The sequence below is a fragment of the Leishmania donovani genome, chromosome 24, assembly GCF_000227135.1.
Source record: "Leishmania donovani BPK282A1 complete genome, chromosome 24".
Classification (NCBI taxonomy): Eukaryota; Euglenozoa; class Kinetoplastea; order Trypanosomatida; family Trypanosomatidae; genus Leishmania; species Leishmania donovani.
Genome location: NC_018251.1, coordinates 169,651 through 182,000, shown reverse-complemented (window position 1 = coordinate 182,000; position 12,350 = coordinate 169,651). Strand labels below are relative to the sequence as shown.

The 12,350-nt window shown below is 60.0% G+C and overlaps 3 protein-coding genes across 3 annotated transcripts; all 3 read right to left on the bottom strand.

Moving 5' to 3' along the window:
- Positions 1-438: 438 nt before the first annotated feature.
- LDBPK_240490 (hypothetical predicted Kelch-domain protein) lies at positions 439-4,029 on the bottom strand (the record flags this gene model as incomplete). Its single annotated transcript, XM_003861091.1, has 1 exon — positions 439-4,029. The coding sequence occupies one exon, from the start codon at positions 4,027-4,029 to the stop codon at positions 439-441; it is 3,591 nt and encodes a 1,196-aa protein (XP_003861139.1).
- Positions 4,030-8,757: 4,728 nt separating this feature from the next.
- Positions 8,758-10,023, bottom strand: LDBPK_240480 (hypothetical protein, conserved; the record flags this gene model as incomplete). Its single annotated transcript, XM_003861090.1, has 1 exon — positions 8,758-10,023. One exon carries the CDS (start codon positions 10,021-10,023, stop codon positions 8,758-8,760), a length of 1,266 nt encoding a protein of 421 aa, XP_003861138.1.
- A 733-nt stretch (positions 10,024-10,756) lies between these two features.
- Positions 10,757-11,587, bottom strand: LDBPK_240470 (ubiquitin-activating enzyme, putative; the record flags this gene model as incomplete). The annotated part of the gene is made up of 1 exon (XM_003861089.1): positions 10,757-11,587. The coding sequence occupies one exon, from the start codon at positions 11,585-11,587 to the stop codon at positions 10,757-10,759; it is 831 nt and encodes a 276-aa protein (XP_003861137.1).
- Positions 11,588-12,350: the final 763 nt, after the last annotated feature.

Genomic DNA, 12,350 nt, shown 5'->3' with positions numbered 1-12,350 from the left:
TGTGCGTATTCATTTGCCCAGGGTGATGGTGTGCTGTGAGTACCTCGCGGAGATGCCAACGACCACCCACTCCCAGACCAGCATAAAGGCACACATGCCCCTCTCCGTGGGAGAAGAGACACACACACAGAGACATAAAGAGGTGATCACGACCGACAACACATAAAGGCACCGCACATACGCCGCATCCTCCTGGAGACAGTTGCCACAAAACACACGCCAAGAGTGCGATAGAGAGCAAGAGAGGCATGCGAAAGAAGAAGGAGGGAGGGTGCAGGAGGATGAGCACGGCAGGCTTTGTTGCCATGACGGCTGTCGTGCATGTCCTACACCACCATTCCTCTTCTTCTACGACGGACGCATACAAGTAGAGTGGCCGTGCAGCAGTGAGCCACGCAGAGAAGCGCCTGCTCTCCCGTGGTCTCTCTCGCTCTTTCTCTAAAGTGACCGCTTGTCCGTGCTCGCCTCCGCCTCATGCCGCTTCAACCTGGCTGCCAGGGCCTGGAGTAGGTATGGCCCGGTCATCCCCTCCAGCCTTTGGATCGTATGCTTCGCGTAGGTATTCGGAAGATGGGCAGCCGACATCGTCGATGCCGAGCGCGTGCTGTGAGCCGAGGAGGCGCGGCTAGAGGTGGATTCGGCGAGCTGCGTCGACGTGTGCAGCTGCTGCTGAGGGATGACGAAGGCGGAACCGCCGCCGTTGGGGATACTGTTGGAGCGGCGCACGAACGGCGAAGACTGCCGGTACCCGACGACTCCAGCGCCGGAGTCGTACGCTGGCTGTGGGGACGGCGAGGGACCAGGAAGCGTAGCATCCACGCGCATCGCGCGCCCTTGCAACGGACTGGCCGGTGACCGCATATGCAGAGAGAAACACCAGCTTCCACTGCCACCCCTGCGTCCGCTGCTCACGACCGCCGCTGCTGGTGAGGGCCCTCCGGCGTGGGCTGGCGGAGGCGCTTGATTTGAGCTGCACCTGGTGAGGCGGGGAAAGGATGCCGCTACGTAGCCGCCGAGGTGGCGAGCGCAGTTAGCGATGAAGCACGCCGACGCGGGCTGCTCCGCCGTGGCGGTCACGGGCGGCGGAAGCGACGACCTGCCCGGGGCTGCCGTATGGGAAGGTGAAGGCGCAGAGCAAAACAATGCGGTTGCCATCGAGTGAGAGAGGGGGACGGCGGGGGACGGGGCGGAGCACCATCGCGTGCCGTCGGCGGCTCCCGTCATCACGTCTGCGTCCGCCATCGCGACTGCAGCGTTGCCGCGGGGGTGCGCTATAGCGCTGCCGGTGTTGCTGCTGCTGCCGCCTCCGCCGCCACACACGACGCTGCCAAGGGCCATGTTAGGCCAGAGATGCGCCTGTGAGGTTGAGGCGGCAGCGGAAACGGTCGCCGGGCTCCCAGCCTGACTGGGGCTGCACGACGAGCTCATCACCGTGCCGGGGCGAGAGGGAAAAAGGTTTTGTGCCGGCGGTGCAACGGAGGCGGGCGAGCAGAGCACCGTCGCCGTTCCACCACAGCCCGACGCATGGACTGTGCCGCCGCCTGTGAGGTTCGTGTTGCTGCCGGCTGCGTCTTGCCACGACGGCGTCAACTTCGGGCCACCTGCGAGAGGCGAGAAGACAGCCGGCGATGACGGCGAGTACGACGGTGTCGGGGACAGCGTTAGAGCGCCCCGGGCGGACGACTGTGCCGCTGGCGGCCCTCCACCCCATGCCGGGGCTGCCGCTGATACCGTGCCGCTTTGGTCAAAGCTTGGCACGCGCAGCGGAGCTGGGCGGCGGAACCCACGGCTGACGCCCCACGATCGCGGTGTCGCGATGGGGCTGCTGTGAGCTGTCGCAGCAGGGCTGCACTGCAGCGTCACTTGCCCACCACAGCCGGTGCACCAGCCGCTCCCGTTGCGCTCCATCGCGGCTGCCACAGTCACCTTATCCTCCATCTCCGCCGCGCGGCTCTTCGTGCAGGAGCGGATGTGCTTCTCGAAGGCGCATCGACTCCACCACAGCAGGCACTGGCTCTTGAGCGACAGCGGGGAAAGGCAGAGTTCCATCGTGCAGCTCATGACGCCAGTCCGTGGTGCGAAACCGCCAAAGAAGACGAGGCGGTCCTTCGTGTAGGTGACGGTAGGGCGCGAGCAGGCCGGCTGGTTGTTCGGCTTCAGGCGCCGCCACCGACGGCTCTGCAGGGAAAACTCAAAGGCATCCTCGCAGTACGTGTCGCCGCCGCCGGCAAACACGCCAAACGTTTCGTTCACGAAAACACTCGCGGCGCACATGCGCGGCGACGGGATATCGCCGGTGACATCTCGGATGTGGCGCCAAAACCCTGTAGACACGTCGAGGATGTGCAGATCGTTAAGAAACGCACCTTCAGTGGCAGCAGCAGTGCCGTCACCCGTCTGCGCCGGAGTGGCGGAGCGCCCGCCGAACACGAGCAGGAGCGCCGTTCCGGTGACGAGCTGGGAGACGTGGTAAAAGCGCGCGGAGGGTTGCTCGCCGCACGTCTTCAGCTGACACCATCGCCGCTGCGTCGGGTAGTAGAGCAGCACCGCGTTCGTCGGTGCGCAGGCGAAGTCCGTGTCGCCTTGGTTGCGCGTGGGCAGCTCCGGGTCAGCAGGGCGCGGCCGCACACGCGACGCCTTCACGAGGCCGCCGAACACGACCAGCATGTCTTGGCGGGCGCGGGTGGCGGTGAAGTCGGCGGGGAGCAGGTGCATCGTGTGCCCCTTGCGCGGCGAGAAGGGCAGTCCGCACTCCTTGTTCCAGGTCAGGCTAGGAATGTCCAGCGCCCACAAGTCATCAAAGTAGCGTCCCAGCTGCTCCCCACTGAGGATGTACATCGTATCCTGGTACAGCGCAGCGGCGTGGCCGACTCGTCCGGCGGGACGCCGACGCCGTCTCACCCCCGCCTCCGAGAGGGAGTTGCACTGTCTGGAAGTACTGCCGTGGCGGCTGCCCGCGCTGGCCGCGCAGCGCCGGGTGGCGCTGCTCTCCTCGCTGCCGCTGTTGTTGGCAGAGCCGCTGTAGTGGGGTGAAGGCGCATCTGTCGCTGCCGCTTCGGCAAGAGGTACCGCCACTATTGCTGCTTCGACCCATCGCATCGACGCCAGAGGGGACGCGGTCGGGGAGGAGAAGGACGGCGACGCAGGCGGCGCGGACGCGTACGACGGACTGGCGCTTCCCTGCTCGCTGGCGCCCACCGCCGCCGCCGCGACCTCGTCGATGCACTCTTCCTGTAGGCAGCTCCAGCGCCGCGCCGACGCGTCGTATTGGTAGACATCGTTGAAGTAGTGCTCCTCGCTCGACTTGCCGCCGAAGATGAGAATCTGGGAGTCTTTGTAAAGGACGGCGGTGTGGCCGAAGCGCGCCGGGGGCTGCAGGACAACCTCGCTGTCCATGCCCACGCTGTTGCCACTGCTGCTGAGGCTGGCATCCTGCGGCGGGACGGTGCTGTCACTGCCACTGGTGCTCTGACCAGCGCCGCCATGTCCGGTGGAGGCGAGTGAGTCACGAGGATCCTCCCAGCTGCCGCTCGACGCCGCGATCACATTCAAGAGCGAGCGCGAGGCACGCAGGGAGTTGACTGCAGACTCATCGAACGACGCCATCGCTGACAATCCGCTGCCGCAGATGCGCACCCACGACATGCGCTGCGGGCACTGCTGCTGAAGAAAGTACTGTCGCTTCTCTTCCTTGCACTCATTGCTGATGTACTGTCGGCACCCCTGCGTCACGCCCATATCGCAGAGGGGGCTGGACAAAGTAAACGCGGATGTGGTCGTGGCCGTTGCCGTCACGGCTGTGCTGCTGGCGTGCGTTGTACTTTCTGATCGCTGGTAGGACTCTTCTCTACGAGAGGAGGGGAGGGAGAGCATCCGTTGCTGCTTCGCCATGGTGCAACTACTGCTGGGGCTCCCATGTCTTCTCGGCGCAGAGTTCCCTGCAGCCCAGATCATGGGCGGCGAGGTGCCAAGAGTGCCGATGGACGCTGCCGCAATCGAAGACGTGCATTCAACAGGGATATCATCCATTGCTCCAGGAATGCACCATACGCACTAGCCCAAGGTGAGAGGAAGCAGAAGGGTATGGAGGGGAGGGGGCTGGTGTTTGAGGGATGTGTGTGTGCGTGTGTGGCAGGGAGTCCAGTCCCGAGTAGAGCCAAAAAGGGGACTCCACCCTCGTCCCTGGATGACAACGACGATGCAGAAGTCGACGACAGCAATGACAATAAAAATCGTGATGAAAGTAATGATAATAGTTCTAGCAGGGAGCTGCGCGCTCAAAAAGAAGGAAAGACACCACCAAGACACGGCGGCGGCAGCAGCAGCAGAGCCGACAACTAGCACCGCTACGATAATAATATACACCGCTTCGTTGCACGAGTACTTGGGGGGGGGGGGGAATCGCTTCACACGATGCAAGAGAGAGAGTCGGGCGCACCACACAACGTGCGGCGATAAAAAAAAAAAGAGACACGACAACGACAATACCCACTGTGCCACAGCGACGTACACACATACACAAGGCCAAGGCAATCGCCGGCGTAATAGGGGGAAAGTGATATAGGAAGAGCTCGATGGACACGAGATAGAAAAGAGGCAAAGCCGAGCGCACACAGCAAAGCAGGCAAACCAACCACCGGGAAGGAGACGGAGACGGAGGGGCGCGCGTTTCGGATGGCGGTGGGCGATGAGCGATTAACAAACAAAAACGCACGAGAAAGATGCGAGATAAGGGAGCTAAGGAGAGAAATACCTAAACAGATGCACGCCAAGTACACACACACACACACACACAACGATAGAAGGAATGGCGTCGACGCGTGACTTTGCACGTGTGTGAGGCTGGCTGCCGAGAGGAGAGGGTAGGAGATCAGCTGATCTACACTAGACTATATAGATGAAGGGGGAGGGCAGCAGCAGCAGCATCAGCAGCAGGTGTGCGCGTGTGTGTGTTGGAGGGTAAGGGAGAGGGACAACTACCTGAGCACGCAGCCACACAGAGAAGCCCACGAAAGTTAATCAAGGGGGTACACGCAAGAAATACTGTGCGAAAGCGAAGAAAAGGGCAATGTCGTGTTCTATTTCCTTCTTCCCCGCGCTTGCGTGATCCCCGGTCACCACACCTGCTTCCAGCGACTACAGAGCTTAGAAGAGGCCACCAAAAACATCCACAGAAAATTACCAAAAAAAAAAAACGCTTGAAGCAGTCGTCGCACAGAAGGGGTTGCGGCGCTACAGCGGAGTAGGAGTGCCAGAGAGAGAGGAGGTAAATCTTCGTGTTTTCTTCCGTTTTCCCCTTCGCACGTTGTTCTGCAGCTCTCTTCCACTTCTGTCTGCCTGTCTGTGTGAATGCGTGTGTGAGCGCCGGCAGCTCTTTGCTGTTGCCACACTGAAATCCGCACTTTAGGCTGTGTAGCAGATACGCCCTTTCTGTAAGTTCTCTTCGTCTTCGGCGTGTCGTGTTGCGCTCGCCCTCTCTCTCTCTCGCTCTCCTTCGTGTTGCTGGCGCTGAGGCGAGACGAAAAAAAAAAACGAAAAGCACACACACACACACGCACGCACGCAATAGGCAAAACCATACAAAAAAAAAGCAACTCCAGATGCAAAGGTAAATAAGAAAAGAGAGAAGCCGCCGCGTTCAGGGGTGGTGATAGTTGTGATAGTCGTCGTGATGGTGCTCCTGAATGAAGTGTGTGTGGGTGGGTGGGGCTGAGAGCAACGTCGAAGGAGGACTGCGAGAAGAACAAGCGCAACCACAACGATGACGAATGCACACACACACAGTCACGGAAACAGCAAAGAAAAACGACGACGACGTGTCGAGGTTCCCCTTTCGTGCGAGTGGTGGGCGGAGTGGGGGGGGGGCGGAGGCTGAAGAGGTCGCCGAAACAACAACAAAAGGGCGAACAAAGGAGGAAGCGCAGAAGCACGATGAGGCCACAGTAAGGAGACTAATTCACGGAGGTGGGCACGGGGGCGAGAGGACGAGCATACATATATAGATAGAGATGAGCAACGCCGCCTACACAGGAGAAACCCACACAAAGACACACACACGCACGCACCAGATCACTCGCGCTTGCGCATGGATAAGGCGGGCTTGTGTTAGTCAGGTAGACCGGCAGGCGGAGAAAAGCGGAAAAGAGAGAGACGCTTGCACACACACACACACACACGCAGACGGCGGGACGCAGACAGACGCTTGAATAACAGAAATAGGCGGCGGGCTCAAAAGAAAAAAAAGGTAAGGGGAGAGAGGGATAGAGAGCGAAATCAATGAAGTGCGTGTGAGCGTGGGTGCAGGCCGGGCGGACGCGTTCGTGTAGAAAGCGTGGCAGGGTAGGTGGGGGCTCGCTACAACGGCTTGTGTTTGTGTTTCTTTACAGCAGCGCACGACAGCGAAAACAAAGTCGACGGCTCAAAATAGAGAAATCGGACGAGCCGAAATGCGGCGGAGCGTCGCCTGTCGTCGCGGTCGCCGTGCGCAGACAAGAGAGAAAAAGCGCTGCCCACAGACTAAAAAGAGATGCGAATAACGTCGTATCACCACCAGGCGGCCAGACCTCCGATCACGCACGTGTATGTACTGTCTCTCTGTCCGCGCACAAGCGCCTCTGCTCGAGGTGCTCTCGTTCCCGCTCTGTTTCGCCGCTCCTCTGCTTCGACGACGATGATACCCCTTTTACGCGGACACGCAGAGAAAGAGAAGGCACAGTCCCTCCGTCCTCCTTCATTCACAGATGAAGCGGCGCGTGCTGTGCGTTCTCGAAGGCGAGGGTGCCTTTGAGGAGGGGAGCAAGTGAGGAGAAGTCGCAACGACAAGAAAAAAAAACACAGAAAAAGAGAAGTTGCGGATAATAGGTTTGAGTTTGCGTGAAAGTGTGGGGTGGGGTAGTATGTGTGTGTGTGTGTGTGTCTGTGGGTGGGTGGGGAGGGCGGTTATGTTGTCGCACACGCTCGCACTCGCTTTAGTACGCGTCGTCGATGGCTCGCGGCCGGCAAAAGAGAGAAAGCGAGAGAAACGTATCAAAAGACTAGAAATGCGACACAACAAGCAGAACGAATGCTGCCTGTTGCGTCTTTCAACCTCGCCTTCGCGCCGTCTGTCGCCAATACGACGACACCCTTTTTTGCTTATGCAGGCCTGAACGGTGAGTATGTACGTGTGCCTGTGTGTGTGGCGGGCCCTGCCTCTCTTACAGAGCTTAAGTGAGAGAAGATGGGAGCAACAGTAAGGGAGAGGGACGGCAGCGAGCACGAACACACACAGGCACAGAGAGCGCCAAGCGGCTTTATTGAGAAGCGCGAGCGATGAATGTATTCGTAGGTGCGAAAGGGCGAAGAAGGACCGGAGACAGAGGCGAAGGGGGGAAGTGGGGAGAGGAGCGCTGTTGCTGCTGCTGTCGCCGCCGCACCTGGACGGGTTGGGGGAGGGGAGGGATGGAAGGAGGGAGAGCCGGCAAATAGAGAACAAGAAAAAAGAAATAGCGACAGTCGAGTGCGAGAGCGGGCGGCAGCGGCGGTGGTCAAAGAATACCTGACAACAAACAACAGCGCGGAGGAGCGGAAGATATATATATATATATGTATATCCAGTGCCTTGTGCGTGCGTGTGCACGTATATATATATATATATGTAATAGGATTGCCGTGGCCTTAGGGCGTGTGTGTGTGCGCGTGTGCGGGGGAGGTGGGCACTCACACGCCACGTGAGACGCGTGCGCGGGGAAAGAGGGAGAGGAGGACGGCCGGGGGGAAACGGAATGATAGAAAGATAAATAGATGACGTGAACAAAGAGCGAGAAAGCGCGAGCGCGTGAGCGATCAGCAGACACGCAAGGCACGGAGCGGAAGCAAGCGGGGCGGAGGGAGGGGGCGATGGAGGTAGCAGTCAAACGACTATACGAAAAACCTACTGCGTGTAGGTGCATGTGCGCGTGTGCGTTTTGGCGTGTGCGCGGATGCAAGACCCAGGGAAAGGGGGATGAGGTGAAGAGGTGGGGATCGGCGAAGAAGAAAGTCAGGCGGCAAAGCCAAACATCATAGAGCGGGGGAGGGGACGAGGGGTGGATGCAGGCAGGCACGAGGCACACCCTTTCCTGCCCCCTCTTTCGCACAGCAGACTTCTCTCGCTAAGTCATCGGGGCTCTCGATGGAGGCGCTTGTGCGAGGGGTGAGAAGACGGCTGAGAGACCATCAAGTGACGCCTTTCGCTGTCGCACATTAAGGTGGGCGCGGAAGCAGGAGACGAGGTGTGGCGTACGACCTTTTCCTTGGACATTTCCGCTCCTTGTGTGTGTGTGTGCACTCTACGTCAGAAGGTATATGCGACGACGACGAAAAAAAAAGGTGCACCGATGCGAAGCAAAAGACGGCGACCATCGCGATCCATCCCCGCACAGGGGAAGGAGGTAGGAAGGGATAGTGGTGCACGCCACAATATGGGCCGTATGCGCTCGTGTTCTGCTTGAGCCTAAGCGCCAAGATGAGAGAACGAGATGAGCCTAAACTATCGATATATGCGCGACAGATGGTGCGATGCCTAGACGAGAGGGAGCGCTCACAGTGCCAGATTGCTTCGACCGTGCTTTCAACGCTCCCCCAATACCAGGCTTACAGGGCTCGCTGCCGCTGTCTCATGCGACCCACTCCCCCTTTCTCTTTCTTGCACTCTCCATCAGCACCAGCGTGCCAAGCACGGCGGAGGCGCGGACGGCTGGCCGAGGCTGGTGTGGTGCTGCCTGACCCCTGATTCTTTCAACCGGATGTGGTGGGGCCGTACTCGAGGTTCGCAGGCCGCTGAGCGCCACGCCAAGAGAACCGTGCCGACGAGTACGATAGAAATGGCGGGGCTCGTGCGGTGAGGGGGCGCAGGCCGGGCATGCCTGCCGTGAGCGACGGCTCTCGCCTGCTCATGCCGACGCCCACGGCCGGCGAGCTGCGCGCGGACTGCTGATTTCTTTTTTCACTTTGATGCAACTGATGTCTCGACGCAGGAGCGGTCGTAGCGAAAAATGTGCCGGGCGACTCCGGTGTGCGTCTTAAGGCGTGCTGCCGCTGCATTGTCGAAGTCGAGGAGGATGCAGATTGGGAGGCCGCCTCAGCAGAGACGTCGTGGCGCAGGCGAGGCGGGGTCCATCTCTCATGCGAGAGAAGATGCGATGGCGTCGATGGCGACGACGCCTTGGGGAGTCGCCAGAAGCTCGGCGACGGCACTACGTAGATTTGACGCAAGTGGGGCGCCATGGCCATGTCTGCGTCATCAAAAAAGTCTGAAGGTGCCCGGAAACCTCTACAGGAGCTTCCGAGGGAGAGCGCCGATCGTGCTTGTCGCCGGGTCGGCGGGTGCTGCCGAGCTTCCGCGTGGAAGGCCGCCAACCTCGCCACGCTCGCAGAGGAAGAGAGGTGAGGCAGCGAGTAAGATATGCTATCCAGCTCACGCAGCCCCACCTCCTCAGACAGATGATATGGCAGCATCGAGCACGCATCTACCCGCTCGTACCAAGCAACGGCATCGTCCAGGTGGCTCTCCTCCGACGCCTGCTGCACATGCGCCGGGAGGAGGGAGGTGATGAGCTGGAACAGCTGCGCGCACGCGCTGGTACTGTAACGACCGCATTCCTTTGGATAAACGCGGTAAAGACGGTTCTTTGCCACCGTACACCACCTCTCCGGCCCGGGGTGGTTGTGTTCCTCCGGCGATGCCGCCAATGGCACCTCCACATGCAACTCAACAGCGCGAGCCGGCACGACGTGACGCACTTGAACGATGTCCTGCAGGTGAATTGTCAACGCGAACCCTGTCGCCACCACACGGAGGAGGACTTTGCTGCGGGTGATCACCAGCACTACATTCCTCGCCTCTAGCGGGCGGAAGCCCGCTTCCACGAGGATGAGGTCACACCACACGCTGTGCTCTCCCGTGCCGGAGGAAGGCTGACGATGGGCGAAGAGATCTGCCTCGCGTTGGCCGCGACTGCGCGTGTCGCCGGGAGAGAGACGGTGACGACCTTCACCCCCCATGGTGAACGCTCTTGACACACACACACACTGGACACGTGCAGGGAGGGAGAGCGAGAAGGAGTGGTGCCGTGCGAGAGCAGAAGGGCAAACCAAAAAAAAAGTAAGGGTGAAGTCGAAGCTTGCATCCATATCGACGTGGGCACGTGCACAGCCTGCAATGCAAGCGTTGTCGAGGAGGGAGGGGGGACGACGAGACCGCAACGCCGTGAAGGTATCTCCGCGTGAGATTCCATGGAGGCACACCAGCGAGGAAGCTGCCGGGTTGCCTGCGCTGACGGTGGAGGGGGGGGGATGGGGAGGGTTGGCGTCGTCGTTGTAAAAGGCAAGCGGAATAAAGTCGAAGCGATCCGTGGACTGATCCCCCCTCAACGATGCCCCATTTTTCTGCATCTCGTTTTTGTTTGCATACGCAAGTCTGTATGCATCTATATGTTACAGTACGTCAAGCACAGCATAGCCCATGCTCTTGCGCCTCCGACACTGGAGGGCGCGTCTGTGTCCGCAGGCATGCCTCGGCCATGCACGCACGAATTCTTATGCGACTTTGTTTTATTAGCCCCGCGCGTGCAGGCCCGCTCAAAAGTGAGCCGAAAAAGGCAATAAAAACTAAATCCCCAAACACAGACAATCTCATCAGCGGCGACATCTGCCCTGCCCCCGCCCCTCCTACCCACCGACCATGTCGGCACAGCGGCGGAAATACCGTCATCCGCACACTCACCGCCCCTTCCGGCTACGTCGTGGGTGGCGTCTCTTTGCGGCGCTTCTTGAGCGCCCGTTTTTGCTCCTTGCGCTCACGCTTCTGTCGTCGCTCCACCTCGGCGTCGTGTGCCGCCGGGTCGACCGCGCACCGCAGTACCGCCGACGCTAGCATGAGTCCAAAGAGAGGTGGCATGTAGCTAATCGTCCCGTTCATGGATCGATCACGGCCACCGGCTTCCTGCCGCTGTGGCTCCAGTGGCGGTATACCCTTCTCCGAGCTGTGCACGACGGTAATGTCACCGGGCCCAACGCCGTGCTTGCGCAATGCTGCGCGACACGCGCGCGCGAGTCCGTCATTCTCCGTCGAGAACAGGTCGCCGATGGAGACGAGCGACGGATCGAGCCGGCCGCCCGCGCCGCAGGAGGAGTAGGCGCGTATTTTCAGCTTCACTGCGGCAGCGAGAAGAGCCACCTTGCAAGTCACGCTGTCAATGCAATCCACCACGAAGTCGTACCGCTGGCGCGAGAGCACCTCCTCAACGTCTTCGGCTGTGATGAAGGCGTCAAGGACGACGATGTTGCAGTGCCGGTTGATGTCCCGCAGGCGCCGCGCAAGCTCCTCCACCTTGCTCTTGCCGATCGTGCTATCAAGGGCGATCAGTTGCCTGTTCTTGTTTGACGAAGTCACAACATCGTAATCGACAATGGTGATGCTGCCAACGCCGGCCCGCACAAGAGCCTCGGCGCAGTGACCGCCAACGCCACCTGTGCCAGCGAGGAAGATATTCGTGTTCTGCAGCGACCGAATTCCGTCATCTCCAATCAGGATTTGCGTGCGCTCGTAGAGGGCCGAGTTGAGCATCGAAACCAGCTACACATGTACGTGTGTATCGCCTATGCACTCGACAAGGGGATGCTGCCACGCTGAGTGATAATGCTGCGAACAAGAACCGTCAGTCGCTTGTAACGTGTACGATGGGTGGACATCCACCGCCTATAGCGCACAGCCCAGCTGTGAGAAAGCGCGCAGCATGAGAGGACGGGGGGGGAGAGAGAAAGCGGCATTATGGAGGGGGCACAGACACTGACAGCAAGCGGGTGGTGGCTGGATTGCACCTCCGCCAGCGTTTCACTGGATGGCTCTTCTCGTCTTACCACAAAGAGCCGGTATACCGGACCCGTTGATCTCCGCTGCTCACGCATGCAGCTTGGGCTCTCTGTTTCTCTCTCGCCCACTCGAGGGGTAAAGGAGGGTGGTGTGCAGCATGAAGAGCGTAAAGGGATACAGGATCGACGTAAACAAGCCGATGGCGTGCTCTTGGCTTTCGCTGGGCCACCGTGCCGTATTTGCAACATTCTTGGCCGTGGCCTGTGCACCGATCTATCCCTTCCCTTCAAGATGCACTGCACTGCCGAAAAAATGTATGCGGCACGGCAGCCAAAGCCAACGACGACTCGTCCTCCATGTGCGCGATCAGCTCGCGCCCTGGGGACGTGAGAGGGGGTTCGCCGCGCGCATCCGATCAACGATGCGACGCACCGCTGACACAAGCCCACCCTCCTGAACCTCTTCTGCGCAGAACAATATATTGGCACTCATGGGCGTCACCGTCGAAGAGAGTGGC